The sequence below is a fragment of the Gracilinanus agilis genome, chromosome 4 (assembly GCF_016433145.1).
Source record: "Gracilinanus agilis isolate LMUSP501 chromosome 4, AgileGrace, whole genome shotgun sequence".
NCBI lineage: Eukaryota > Metazoa > Chordata > Mammalia > Didelphimorphia > Didelphidae > Gracilinanus > Gracilinanus agilis.
Genome location: NC_058133.1, coordinates 268,112,631 through 268,127,955, shown reverse-complemented (window position 1 = coordinate 268,127,955; position 15,325 = coordinate 268,112,631). Strand labels below are relative to the sequence as shown.

The 15,325-nt window shown below is 32.8% G+C and overlaps 1 protein-coding gene across 2 annotated transcripts in view; it reads right to left on the bottom strand.

The window, feature by feature from the left end:
- Positions 1 to 15,325, bottom strand: part of DNAH8 (dynein axonemal heavy chain 8) — a 399,591-nt gene that overhangs the window by 201,254 nt on the left and 183,012 nt on the right. For both annotated transcript variants that reach the window (XM_044672126.1, XM_044672127.1), the window contains exons 36-40: positions 13,622 to 13,724; positions 6,982 to 7,086; positions 6,403 to 6,564; positions 1,825 to 2,049; positions 999 to 1,171 (exon numbers count right to left, since the gene is read on the bottom strand). In XM_044672126.1, coding sequence (XP_044528061.1) covers positions 999 to 1,171; positions 1,825 to 2,049; positions 6,403 to 6,564; positions 6,982 to 7,086; positions 13,622 to 13,724 — 768 coding nt within the window. The remainder of the gene's footprint in view (positions 1 to 998; positions 1,172 to 1,824; positions 2,050 to 6,402; positions 6,565 to 6,981; positions 7,087 to 13,621; positions 13,725 to 15,325) is intronic.

Below are 15,325 nucleotides of genomic sequence, written 5' to 3'. Positions count from 1 at the left end.
TAAACATTTACATTTATCTATGTTAAATTTAGTCTATAAAAGATTTGACCTATTGCTTCATCTATCTCCTGCTCCATATGAGTTTCAAATTCTATTATCATATTGTCTATGCTTTCTACCAAATGAGTCCTTAAAATACTTAAAAGCAAAGACCCAAGATCCCTGGTCACTTAATTAGAAATGACCTTCCAGGTTGATACTGAATTATATTAATTATGACTCTTCCATTCATTTAGTCAGTTTTGCATCCACTTACTGAACCATTATCTAGGCTACATATTCCTCCTATGCATAAGGAGACCATAAGACACTTTGTCAAATACTTTGCATTCAGGTATATTCTGTCTACAGCATTCCTCTGATCTATCAACTCTACCTCATAAAAAAAATCAGGTAGTTTGATATGACTTGTTCTTGATGAAGTAATGCAGGTTCTTAGTAAAAACTGCATCCTTTTCTTAATGCTCATGAGCAATCCCTTAATAATATGTGCTGGAATTTTGCTAGAAAGATGTGTTTGTCTGTTTCTAATTTGAAGAATTTCTTCTATTTAAAAAAATTAGCCCAACTTCTACTTGTTATCAACATGTTGGGCATTTAATTCTCTGCCAACTTTCAGCACTGACAACAGCTCAGCCATCATGCTCACAGGTTCTCTCTATTCACTATGTTGTAGCTCATTCAGAACTTAGGAACTGAATTCAAGAAGAGGATAGAAGTGTTTTCTTATCATTAATTCTTTCTTTGCACATATTCTTGAGAACTGACACTCACTGACATATTTTGGTTTTCTGTGACTTAAGTTTTCTTTGTTTAGGTACTCTGTACATTTTGTTATTTTTCTACTTTAAATAAATAAAATTTAAATAATAGCTCCAGTTAATTTACTATTAGGAACAGCAAAGTGACAGCAATACTGAATTTATACCCAGTGAAATTTTAAAACTGAAAAAATTATGTTGTATCTAAAAATGAGATTATGGAAAAATGTCTCTTACCTATCTGTTAGGGGAGTAATTACTAGACGATCAGTACATCCAAGAAATTCATTCTGATAGATAAAATCAACATCTGTAATAGAAACTATAGTTTGGTCCAAATCTTCCTTAAAATAAAATCTGCTTTGCTTTAGCCATTCAAAATCTGTTGCTGACTTGATATGCATTTTTACCTTTAAAATATAAAATTTAAAAGTTATTACTGCTTGTTACAATATCATGTATCATAAATGCTTGAGAAATCATAATAAATTTATATCTTCTGTGATAGTTTATCTATCTAGTCTAGCATATTATGACACCAAGAGCTATCTGTTGGAAAAGTATGTATGCCTCTTTTTTTTCTGTCATCATCCAAAGGTTATATATGTACCCCAAATGTTAATTTCCTTTAGGAACCTATTAGAGAGGTGGGGAAAGTGCTGGATTAGGAATTTTAATCTTAGCTATGTCTTTATTTAGTAGAACTTATTACAGCAGGCAATTAGAAGAGTCTTTGGTGACACATTTGGTAGATGGTTCATATCTTCCCCATTCTTTGAAATTTCTAGACTAGAGGCTCAATTTCCATGTTTTCTATGGAACTCAAAGGCTTCATTTGCATTCTCTAGTAAACTGCTAAAGTTCTAAATGGCGTTTTGTAAGTGGGAATAGGGTCTAAATATTTTTGTCAAATTAATATTTTCATAAACTTACACATATGACATTCAAAAATAGAAGAAAAAAGAAAATGGAACACATAAAAGTCACAAAATATATAAGATGGCATATTGTATATTGTTATATACATTAAAATATTTTTAACTTTAAGAAACTTATACTTTACCAAGTCATCAAAAATATCTCTCTGGTGTACATGGATAGTAATTAGGGTTTCAAATTTCACTCTATCAAACTTGGTTAGATCATGAGTTGTCTGACTAATGAGGCTATTTAAAATATCCAAAAACTTCTGATTGGTCTGTTGCATAATTTTCCTATCATCTTTTGCATTATTTAAGGCCTCTTCTGCATCATGTGTCCACAACATTTGAATTCCCAGCAGTCCTACCTAGAGATCCAAAATAAAAAGAAAATCACTAATGTTTATAAAGCATCCTCTATAAAATTTATTAACTAAACAGCTATCCTTAAAGGTAAGTCTTTTGGCCTTGGCCCCTAAGACACTGATTAGGCTGCATGGAGGCTGATCATTTTAAGCATGATCATAGATAGCTCTTGGTCACAGAGACCTAAAATGGGTTAGGCTAAACACCTTTTTGTGGAGTCATACAAATAAACATCAAGAACAAACAATAGCTCTTTGTAGTTTATCAACCATTTATTCTTGCTCAGACTAAAATTATTATTGACCTAGAGCATCCCATGGACAGAGGCCTAGAGAGCTCTATTTGTATATCCTTATTAAGTGTTTGCATGATTTTTACTGAAGAATTTTAAAATTATTTACCTCATTGATTCAATCTTTCTAGACTGTAAACTTATATTGGGGTTAGCCAGTATCTAGTCTAAAACAAACACACATACACACACACACACACACACACACACACACACACACACACACGACTCTTAAGGAGAAAAAAACATCATATAATATGATAACAAATAGAAGCTAACAATGTTAATATATAATTTATAGAAATAAATTAATTAGATAATTACCAATTAATGCTTTTTCACTTAGATTTATTTAAAAGAGGAAAATTGCTGGTTATCATAAAATTTCTCATTATTAAAGCTGGTAGAACACTAGAACCTTATTATAACCACAGGCAAGACTAGTTTTTACCCATGTCCTATGGCAGGTGACATGTGTAGATGAATTATAAAACTTTTTGTCTATGCCATATGACATGAGTCACTGTTCAGTAGTGGCAGTGCAGTAAAAGTAGTTCAAATCAGTTTATGTTTGGTTTTCCATAAGACCACGGAAAAGCAGTGTGCCACTAATTATATGACTTCTCCTATGATTGAAGACAACATTTGAATTGTCTACCTGGGTGACCTTCTTGAGTCAATACCTTAGTTAACAATCTCATTCTACTCTGGAGCATATAAGGTAATTTCCCAAAAGACTGCAGTATATATACAATAACCGCAAGAGTCCAGACTGCAAATGCTTAAACTGCTCCTCCTCAACTCACATTGAGATGTACAGCTTAAAACCATGATGCAAATTACATTTAGCTTTTAAGATACATGATATGAAATATTGCCCCAAAATATTTTAAATTGAAAATGTATTACACTATAAGGAAAGGTGAACTGTTTGATTTTAAGAACTGGAAAGACCTCCATGAACTGATGTGGACTGAAATGAACAAAACCAGGAGAACATTATACACAGTAACTGAAACATTGTAGGATAATCAAATGCAATAGACTTCTCTACTAGCAGCAATGCAATGATCCAGAACAATCCTTATGAGAAAGGATGCTATCCACATCCAGAGAAAGAACTATGGGAGTAGAAATCCAGAAGAAAAACATATGATTTGTCACTTGTTTATTATGGGTATATGATTTGGGATTTTGAATTTAAAAGATTACTCTATAACAAAAATGAATAATATGGAAATAGGTTTTGAGTGATAATACATGTATAACTCAGTGGAATTGCTAGTCAGCTCTGGGAGGTGGGAGAGAAAAGAGGAGGAAGAGAACATGAATCATATAAGCATGGGAAAATATTTTTTAAAAAATAAAATAAAATGGAAAATTTATAACTCTACTCTTACCCCACATCTGGAATTTCCCCTCTCAATGACCTCATATTCACTGGACACAGGCACTAAATTTAAAGAACCCATTTTGACCACTAAAACTAAGAAGAAGTAAAAGATGACTATATTTGAGACTGATCGTTTCCCCAAGCCTTCTTCTACACCCACAAATTGGGGAAGGTTTAAAAGAAGGCAGTGTTTTTCTGGGACTCATTTCAGGGTCAAGAACCATACCAGAAGGGAACAATGGAAGTGGAGGGGAAAGAAAGCCATTTTTCCTTCTATCTGACTGGCAGAGAATATTTTCAATAGTTGCCAGCCCAGGTCACTGTTGTCTTGCCGCCACTGAGCTCTGCCATCTGGATCTCCATGCACCATGAATTTGGAGAGTACTGGCTTCTCCTATGTTCTTCTTCTTTTAGTCCTGATCCTAAGTAGTCATTGGCTAAGATGGCAACAAAAATCATCAGCTACAAGTACCCAACAGTACCAATCTAAAATTTTTAGTCTTAAGGAAGCCATCTCTTCCAATCCCCAGTCCTTAGCAGGAAACAAAGAATACTTCAAAACTCAATAAGAGTAATCTAACATTTTAGGTTGTCACAGCAATGGAAAACTATAGCATACAAAACAATGAGGAAGTCAGGGTATCAAGAGCGATAGTTCTTAGGTCCTTAATCTCCACATAGTACATTGGGCAATACAACAAAAAAGATAATTCTATATATGCCTACACACAAATCTCTCCACAATTTCTTTCAGGTCTTTCAGGACCTCTCAGTGAGTAACTTTCTAGCTGTTTGGTATAGGACATGATGGCAAAAAAAAAAAAAAAAAAAGTACAAACTCCACCCCTTCACCACTTGGTTCCAGCTAGAGCAATAGATTTTAGGAAAGTGGACCCCAAGCATCATGTCACTGAATGGATGAGGCAGCTTTCTGCTAATAGGGAAGAACTTGGATTCAAAACGGATATTCCTTCATAAGAGGGAAACATCTCCACTGGTATTCAGATTTAGCATGAATTTTAAGCATAAAAGAGATAATGCACTCTGAACTCTTCAATAAGGCAGAACATTAAGTGTGGGAGGATTATAATATGTGTCACCTAATTAGACTAGGAATTGGTTTTTGTGAGTTTTTCCACTCTTCACTGGAAGCCTAGTAAGAGTATCTCAATAACCCACTACTCTTTTCAGAAAAGTTTTATATTTGAACTTCTTGTAATATTTAAAGTTGCTCATAATTTGTAATAGTCATTTTGAGACATAAATTAGTATGTCTGTTCCTAAATTTGAAGTTTTCCTGAAAGTTCATGTTCATCATAATCCTTATTGAATATCTCTCTCTTATTGACTTGCTTTTGTTTTTTTAATCCCATTTTATTTTCAGTTGCAAATTCTCTTTCTCCTCCCTGTCTCCTACTGATTGAGAAGGCAAGAAAAACAAAACTTATTATAAATATGTGTAGTCATGTGAAACAAATTCTTGCATTGGCTTCATCCAAAAAAGAAAAATGAAGAAAAGAAAATATGCTTCAATCTACACTCGAGTATTTTAGGTCTTTCTCTGGAGGTGGGCAGTATATTCACTCATGAATCATAATTGCTCATTACATTGAACAGAGATCCTATTCCAAGTTTATTATCTTTATAATATTGCTGTTAGTTCTTCAGGTTCTGTTCACTCCCTTTTGCAACTTGCTGGCTCTCTTATAAACAAAATTGTTTATTCAGTGAAGTTAGTTCATTATGTGTAAGTGTGAAGTGACGTAGTTTGCATCAGGATGGAGGCTTATGTGAATGGAGAGATATCTTACTGGACAAATCCAGTGCTTTTTTCCCTACCTGCATTCTTTTTGGCTTCTTTGAAGGCAAAAAGACATACTCCTGGCTGTCCCAATGCCTTCATGGCTATCCAAGAATCCCAATATCAAATTCTTAGTCTAATAGAAGTCATCTCTTCCAATCTCAGTTCTTGGTTTCCTCTGCTAGGCCATTATCTCCTTAGCATGGAGGCCTGCTGGGCTTCTATGGTTTTCCCTTCCCTTCCTCTTTGAGTGGGAGGCAATAAGACTGATCTAAGTTTGTTTCTCTTTCTACACTCTCTCAACTGATGATTCATCAATTAGAGTTATCACTGGTTGAATTCAATGTCATGAGTTCAAGTGTCATCTACATAGATGGCTCTCAGATATATTTTTAACACCATCAACTGCCTTTTGTTCATTTCCTTTTAGAAATCTTGTTGGCATCTTAAACTCAACATTTTAAATGGATCTTAGTATGTCCCTTCCATCTCCACCTCCAAATCTACCTCTTCTCCAAATTCTTCCACTTCTGTTAAGGATTATAGTCATCCCCCAAGTCACCCACATTTTTAACCTCAAATTCATCCTCAGCTTGTCATTAGTGCTTTGAATAATTTCACAGCAAAAAAACTTTCCAGCTTTATTTATTATTTCCCTTTGTGAACATTATATTACATCCTAGATTGTTGGCTATTTCTCAAACTTGGTATTTCATGTCCTACATTCCTGTATTCATACAAGACTTCTTTATTCCCTGATAGGTGAGGGGCCTATAAGCATAGCTACAAGGTCACACATGCAACAAATATATCTTGCAGTTTCCACATAAATTTATTTGTAAAATTATTTTAAAGTGTTCTTTTCTCACCTGTGCTGGAAAATGATATAGGAAAGGTAAGAGTTGGAAACCAGTGTCACTAATTTGATAGTAGGCTGCTCGAATGACATTGTGCAGTGAAAGCATTTGCATTTTTAACAAGTCTAGAAGCCATATCTCCACTGGACCTTTGGCCATGACTGGGTTATCCAACTGAAAGAAATTAATGAATGCTTATTACAAAGAATTGTGTGTATTGGAAATTACGTAAGTTAATTTGAATAGTTTACAAGCATAGTGATTATCGTGTTAGGAAACTGGATTTAATTCTTTATGTAAAATATTCAAAATAGAAATACACCCCATTTTAGAGATTCACATCAAACTTAATGATCTAGTTCAACTTCCTCATTCTATAATTAAAGGTACTGAATCACAGAAAAGTTAAGTAACTTGTTAAAGATCACAAACTAATTTGTGGCAAAGCTAAGACTAGAATATGGCTTTATATTATTTAATGCCTCTCTACAACCTTTTTTATGCTTATCTGATCTTTAAAGCAACTAGCAACATTCAAATAAAAATTTCATATTAAATGTTAATAATAACATTTTAAGGAAACCAAATTACTGGAATTCTTTCTCCTTCTCTTGATATGACTGTTGTCATTTTATCATAATCCTTTGGGTGAAATTCCACTTCATTTATATTATCAGATACTGCAGGTAAATGTGGCTGAAAAATAATAAAACAATATGCAGAAGAATAAACAAAAATATCAATTATTTTGAAAAGTCATTGAGATTAAAATAGGGTTCAAGTTATTCTTGCAAAAAGTAAAAGAATCTATTTCTTTGATTCATACAAGTTTTACAATGCTCCATCTGTTCTTATATTTAAGCAGTTCCAAACTAGCTTCTCTAGCATATATCTAGCATATATATATATATATATATATATATATATATATATATATATATATATATTCACCTAACTTTTCCCCAAATCTATCTTTATACAAATATACAACCACTCATACATTCACAATCTCCCATTTTTTTAATACCCCATTCACCACACCCCATGAAGCCATTGTTCTCTGTTTCCAAAAGAAGATCTGATGAGCATTTTTGTATCTTATGTTACAGATAAATCTGGATTTCACTCTTTTTTGGCTGGACACACTTCTATATTGCCCTTTCTGTCTACCATCTCTTCCCCGACATCCTCTATAAAATTATATAAAAGTAAATAGATAAGTATGATAGCCATATTTAAAGCTGTCATTCTGGAAGTGATCTAAGGATAAAGGAAATAATGGAGCATGTAATTGCTGCTTCTTCCACCTCCACCTATCCAGATGCAATCTTTTTTTAGGAGTGCAGGGGAAGAATGGGAACCACTACAATATGGTTCCACTTTAGTGCTATCCATAAGATAAACAAATAAAAAGTTCAAATTCTATTCAGAGTAGATACTAGAAAGCTAGGGGGAAATGTTATGTGATAGTATGAGTGATACTGAATAAATTTTAACTTATTTTAATTTTTTCCATAATCTGTAGGGTTTTACTATATGAAATAAGACAAATTCTATAATAAACATAACACTGTTTTTCTTCACTTGAACTTTTAAAAGATGAATCCTTGGTTTCTGGGGCAGAACTAAGATGATCCTTGAACTTTACTTTCACTGGAATTGGCTCAAGGAGAAAATAACATTCATACTCATTTGGGTATATAGAAATCTATCTTATTCCATAGGGGAGTAGGAGAGGAGGTAGATAGGAGAAGAAGGGGCTAAATCAAAAGCAAAACTAGAGCTAATTAAAAGAGGTAAGGAAAGAAAAGTACATCTTATCTTGCTAAAAGGTACCATAGACAATGAAATAATATAAATACTAAATATAAATATAAATATGCATCCAAATTTTTATTTTTATTATATAATTTAATTTTTAAATTAAATTAAATTTTTTCACTAATTACATGTGAAAACAATTTCCAGCATTTTAAAAAAAGAATTTTGCGTCTCAAATTCTCTCCCTTCTTCCATCTACACTGCTGAGATGGTAAGCAATCTGATATAGATTTTGCATATGCAATCCTGAAAAACATTTTTCCATTTTAATCCTTTGTGAAAGGAAATTTGAACCAAAAAAAAGAAAAATTAATTAAGTGAAAAAAAATTTTTTGGTTTGGATTTAGACTCCATCACTTCTTTCTCCAGAAGCAGATGACATTTTTTATTATGAGTCATTTGGAATTATTTTGGATAATTGTATTGCTAAGAATAGCTAAGTAATTCACAGTTGTTCATCAGGTTCACAGTATTGCTATCACTATGTACAATGTTCTCCTTGTTCTGCTTACTTTATTCTGCTTCAGTTCACGTAAGTCATTCCAGGTTTTTCTGAGCTCCTCCTGCTCATCATTTCTTATAGCACAATAGTATTCCATAATAATCATATATTATAACTTAATCAACCATTTCCCAGTTAATGAGTATTGCCTCACTTTCCAATTCTTTGACCCCCCCAAAAGAGCTATTTTAAATATTTTTGTTCATATAAGTCCTTCCAATTTTTTTTCTCTAATATACAAATCTAGTAATGTTATTACTGGGTCAAGGAGTATGGCGTTTGGGCATAGATCGAAATTGTTCTCCAGAATGGCTGAATCAATTCACAACTCCCCCAAAGTTGGAAGAATTGAAAACTTATAGAGCTAGCTCTGAAGGCAGCTACACAAAGCACATTGTATACAGTAAATGAAAAAGATCAAATGTAATAGACTTTGCTACTAATAGCAATGATCAAGAACAATCCCATGGAACTTTTGAAAAAGAATGTTATCCACATCTATAGAAAGAAAGAAAACACAGAAGAAAAATATATGATTTATCATTTGGTTATATGGGTATATGATTTGGGATTGTGGTTTTAAAAGATTACTTTATTAAAATAGGAATAATATGGAAACAGGCTTTGAGTAATAAGACATGTACAAACCAGTGGAATTGCTTGTCAGCTCTGGGAGGGGAGGGAGAGAACATGAATCATGTAACCAAGGAAAAATATTCTAAAAAAATAAATTAAATAATGTAAAAAAATAAAGTTGTCTCCCTATTCATTGGAGGAAAAAGAGGCAGAAGAAAATTTGGGAAAATAAATGAGAATGATTCAGGGAAATCATGAAAAAAGAGTTAATAGGTTGGCAAAAGAGGCACAAAAATGCATTGAAGAGAACTTCTTAAAAGTAGAACTGATCAAATGGAAAAAAATTCACTGAAGAGAAGAACTTCTTAAAAGGCACAACTGACCAAATGGAAAAAAAAGAGTACAATTATTCACTAAGAAAAAGAACTCTTTACAAAGTAGAATTGGTCAAATGGAAAAGGAGGTAGAAAATCTCAATGCCTTAAAAATTAGAATTGACAAGTGGAAGCTAATGACTCCATGAAAGATCAAGAAACAATCAATCAGTTAAAAGAATGAAAAAATAGAAGAAAATGTGAAATATCTCACTTAAAAACATTCTTGACCTGAAAAATAAATCTAGGAGATCATCTAAGAATTATTGAACTTCATGAAAGTTATGATTTAAAAAAAAGAGCTTAAGCATTCTCATTTAAGCTCTTTTAAGAAATTATCAAGCAAAATTGCCCTGATATCTAGAACTTGAAGGTAAAATATAAAATGAAACCATCCAGCAATCAATGCCTGAAAGAGATCCCTATAGGATAATTCCCAGCAATATTATGGTGGAATTTCAGAACTTCAAGGACAAGGAGAAAATATTTCAAACAGCCAAAAAGAAACAATTCAAATATCATGGAACCACAATCAATATAACACAAGATTTAGCAGCTTCTATATTAAAGAATCAGAAAGCCTGGAATATGATATTCCAAAAGGCAATGAAGCTAGGACTTCAAATAAGAATCACTTACCCAGTAAAACTTCAGGGAAACAAAATGAGTATTCAATGAAATAGAGGACTTTCCAACATTTCTGACAAAAAGCCCAGAGATGAATGGAAAAATGGACTCAAATGTAAGACTCAAGAGAACCATAAAAATATAAAAAGGAAGAAAGAAATAAAAAGTCATTCAGTAAGGGCAACTATTTACATCCCTATGTGAAAAGCTGATTCTTTTAACTTCTTAGATCTTTATCATCATTAGGGCAGTTAGAAGTAGCATACAAAGTTAATATTTAGGTAAGGAACACCATGCTACATCACCATATTACATTTTGTGAAATATTCAGTAGGTTCAAAGGATAAATGGCTCATGAGAAGGCCAGCTGGGTTTCTTTGGTGCTCATGTATGAGCAGCAGATCTTTGACTCTGTTCACTTTACAAGCACTTAGGCCAGAACATTCATGTCACCCCTAGTTCATTTTATGAGCACCAGAGAATATCAATTTAAGTTCCTTGGCAAATATCTTTAATGTGAGGGTGGGGGTCTCAGGAGGTGGTGACCACTATTTTGGGATTTTCTACACATGCCCATAAGTATTCATTATCTTGGTAATTCAAGACACCTTCTCTTCCAGCATCATCAGGCTCCAATGCCCCCTGGTGGGTCAGAGATTCCATTTAGAACTCCATCAATATTGGCTCATTCTTTTTGAGGGCCTTCTTGAGGCTCTTCTTCTTGTCCTCTATAATGGGATCCTTCTATTCCTGGGTCTTACAGTATATAAGTATTCCCAGAGCAGGTGGGTCTTGGAATACAGCATATCTATAGTCTCTGCTGCTCCCAGCTCAGAAATTCTCCTCTTATGGCAACCGAAGCCCAGTGCCAATTCAAAATTAAAAAAAAAACACTAGCAAGATTACAGCAATATGTCACAATGATCATATACTATTACCAAGTGGGATTTATATGAGGAATTAAATACTGGTACAATGTTAGGAAAACTATCAGTGTGTAAATGACCATATTGATAACAAAAACAACAGAAATTATATAATTATCTCAATAAATGCAGAAAAAACTTTTGATAAAATACAACCCCTATTCCTATTAAAAACAATGAACATCATAGGAATCAATGGAGCTTTCTTTCAAATGATAAATTTTCTCTAATGGAAATAAATTAAAAGCCTTTCCATCAAGATCATGAGTGAAGCAAGGATGCCTATTATCACCACCATTATTCAGGATTATACTAGAAATCCTAGATATAGCAAAAAAAGAAGACAAAAAATGATGGAATTAGAATAGGCAAAGAGGAAACAAAACTATCACTTTTTTTTCAGGCAATATAATGGTATACTTAGAGAATTCTAGAGAATCAACTAAAAAACTAGTTGAAATAATAACTTTAGCAAAATTGAAGAATATAAAATAAACTCACATAAATCCTAAGCATTTCTATATATTACCAGCAAAGTCCAGCAGCAAGAGATAGAAAGCAAAATTCTAATTAAAATAACTGGAAAATATAAAATACTTAGGAGTCTACTTCTGAGACAAACTCAGGAACTGTATGAACACAATTACAAAACATTTTTTACATTAATAAAGTCAAATGTGAACTGGAAAAATATTAATTGTTCATGAGTAGGCTGAGCCAATATAATAAAAATGGCAATTCTACCTCAATTAACTTATTTGTTCGATGCCATACAAATCAAGCTACCAAAATTATTTCATAGAAGTAGGAAAAATAACGAAATCCATCTGGAAGGTCAAGAATATCAAAAGAATTTTTAAAAATCTGAAAGGTAGTCTAGCAATACTAGATCTCAAACTGTATTACAAAGTAGTAATCATCAAAAACAATCTGGTACTGGCTAAGAGATAGGAGGTGGATCAGTGGAATAAACTGGGTACATAATATTCTGTAGTAAATGATTGTGGTAATGTAGTGTTTGATAAACCCGAAGATCCCACCTTTTTGAACAAGAACTCAATATAACAAAAACTGCTAGGAAAACGGGAAAGCAGTTTAGTTGAAACTAGATTTAGACCAACATCTCACAGTACATACAGAGATAAGGCTAAAATGGGTATGTTATTTAGACATAAAGGGTACTACCATAAGGAAATTTGGGGAGCGTGGAATAGTTTACCTACCAAATCTATAGATAAGAATCTATCACAAAACAAAAGACAGAGAGCATTATAGCAAGTAAAATGGATAATTTTGATTACATTACAAAGGTTTTACACAAACAAAATCAATGCAGGTAAAAGGGAGAAGGAAACAGTGGGGGGGATTATAGAAAGTTTCTCTGATAAAGGCATTGTTATTCAAATATATAGAAAACTGAGTCAATTTAAAAGAATACAAATTATTTTCCAAATGATAAGTGGACAAAGAATATGAACAGACAGCTTTCAAAAGAAGAAATCAAGGCTATCTTTAATCATATGAAAAAATACTCTAAATCACTACTGATTAGAGAAATGCAAATTAAACAACTCTGAGGCACTACCTCACACTATCATTTTGGTCAATATGATGGAAAAAGAATATGACAAATGTTGGAGAGGATGCGTGAAAATTGGGACACTAATACACTGTTGATGGAGTTGTAAACAGACCCAAATTATTATAAAAATCGTGTATACTCTTTGATAAAATAATACCACTAATAGATCTATGCTTCTATACTTCATAGAGATTTAAAAAATGGAAAAGGACCTATACGTTGAAAAATGTGTACAGTAGCTCTTTTCATGGTGACAAAGAATTAGAAACTGAGGAGGATATCCATCAAATGGGGCATGGTTGAATAAGATGTGGTATGTGATTGTATGGAATACTACTGTGCTATAAGCAAGATGGTTTCATAAAAACTTGAGCAGACTTATATGAACTTGGGCAAAGTAAAGTGAGCAGAATAAGGAGAACACAGTAATAGCAATGATCAACTCTGGAAGACTTGGCTACTTTAATCAAGACAATGATGCAAGACAATTCCAAAGGATTCATGATGAAAAGTTCTCTCCAGAGAAAGAACTGATGGATAAATTAAAGAATATTTGTTGGTTCTTTTTCATGTTTATTTCTTTTTCTTTTATCCTTTTTGCAACATAATTAATAAAAAAATGTTTTCCATGACTTCATATGTATAACTGATGTCATATTTTTTTACTTTCTCAGTATGTGAGTGAAGGAGAGAGATAATTTGAAATTTTTTTAAAAATTTCCAAATAAATGCTAACAATTTTTAAACACAAAAACATTATCTCATTTTCCTATCTGGATAAACAATGTGAAAAGAAATTGAATAAATTATAATGAAAACATACTTGTATGGTATGGGAGTCACTTGCTTGTCCAAGAATTTCCAGGAGAACTGGATCAGATACAAAGAAGAATCTGGGAAACAGGAGCCGTTTCTTCTCTAAATATCTTAAAATATAGGGAAATTCATATTATCAAGAGTTTTTTAAAGTTCATTATATTTTTAATTGTCATTCTTTCAAATAACTTTTATCTTTTAAAAACATAACTGTCATTTCTCAACAGATATTTCACTTTTCCTGAACTAAAAAAATATATCCTTTATAACAATGAACTTTAAAACAAAAGAGAAAAAAGTACATTGCAACAAAACTAACCACCAAATCTGATAGGCTATGTAGGGTTCTATACATAAACGCCTCTGCCTCTGCAAGAAGAAAGAGATACATTTTTGGATCTTTTTTTTTAAGTCCCATGCTTGTAATTATGATTAAACAACAGTCAGTTTTTCCTTCAAAAAAACTTTCCATTTATATAAATGTTATTTTCATTTATATTAGCATTTTTCAATATTTCAGGCATATTTATGTTTACTTATGGGAAATATTAATTTTCCAATGGGATAACAGCAAACATTTGTATATTTAATGCCCATTTTCCCCAGAAATTTTAGTGCCCCCAAAAGACATTTCATAGACAAAGGCAATGAAGACAATACTCCTTGTCTTCTATCCTATATTCATGAGTGATACCTAACAAAGCCATAAAAATAAGCAGACTAGAAAAGGCATAACAGCTTTAAAGGTCTTAGCATAAAGTTATTTTTCCATTTCTTGCTATCTCTTCAACAGTCTTCCTTGACTCTTTCCTAAATTCAAAGGGTTTCCTACTTCTGAATAGTTCATCTCAAGTTAGGACTTAGGCAACTTAAATCAAACTCTTTATCTGTCCTCTCTCTTCCTCTCTCTCTCTCTCTCTCCACCCCTTCCTTCCTTCCTTCCTTCCTTTCTCTTTCAGGCTTTTTTAAATTATATATAGAAATACTTTTTAAAATTCTTTTCTGACATTTTATGATTCAGATTCTCTTCCACCCTCCCTGAGGCAGTGAATGGTCTGTTATAGTTATACCAGTTCTTCCATGCAATATAATCTGTAATGAGATTCCAATAATTCTTTATTTGACTTTGGATAGCTGAGTTCCTTGGTGTTTATCATGGGACCTTGTTTTGCTCATAATAGTTTAGTCCTTAAGCAGTTGATCATCTTACAGTATTTGTTACTGTATATAATGTTCTCATTTTGGTCCCTTCATTTTACAACAACTCATATAAGATTGAAGGTCCAATTACAGTTGCTCCATACTTGTTGACTGGACTTCAAGTAGTCTGTCTATCTGTTTCTCCCCCACTAACCCCTCCCCCACAAAAGTTGATATTCAAAAGAGAAACTATGCTTCTACAATTCTGAAAACTAAAATTTGTTAGTATTATGATCTGATTTAGAATTTTTTTTAAACTCTTACCTTCTATTTTGGAGTTAATACTATGTACTGGCTCCAAGGCAGAAGAGTGGTAAGGGTATAGGTAATGGGGGTCAAGTGACTTGCCCAGGGTCACACAGCTGGGAAGTGTCTGAGACCAGATTTGAACCCAGGACCTCCTGTCTCTAGGTCTGGCTCTCAATCCACTGAGCAGTTACCCAGCTGCCCCTGTGATTTAGAATTTTAAAAAGCATTATCCTAATGAAAGTTGACAAGGAGTTGAGGAGGT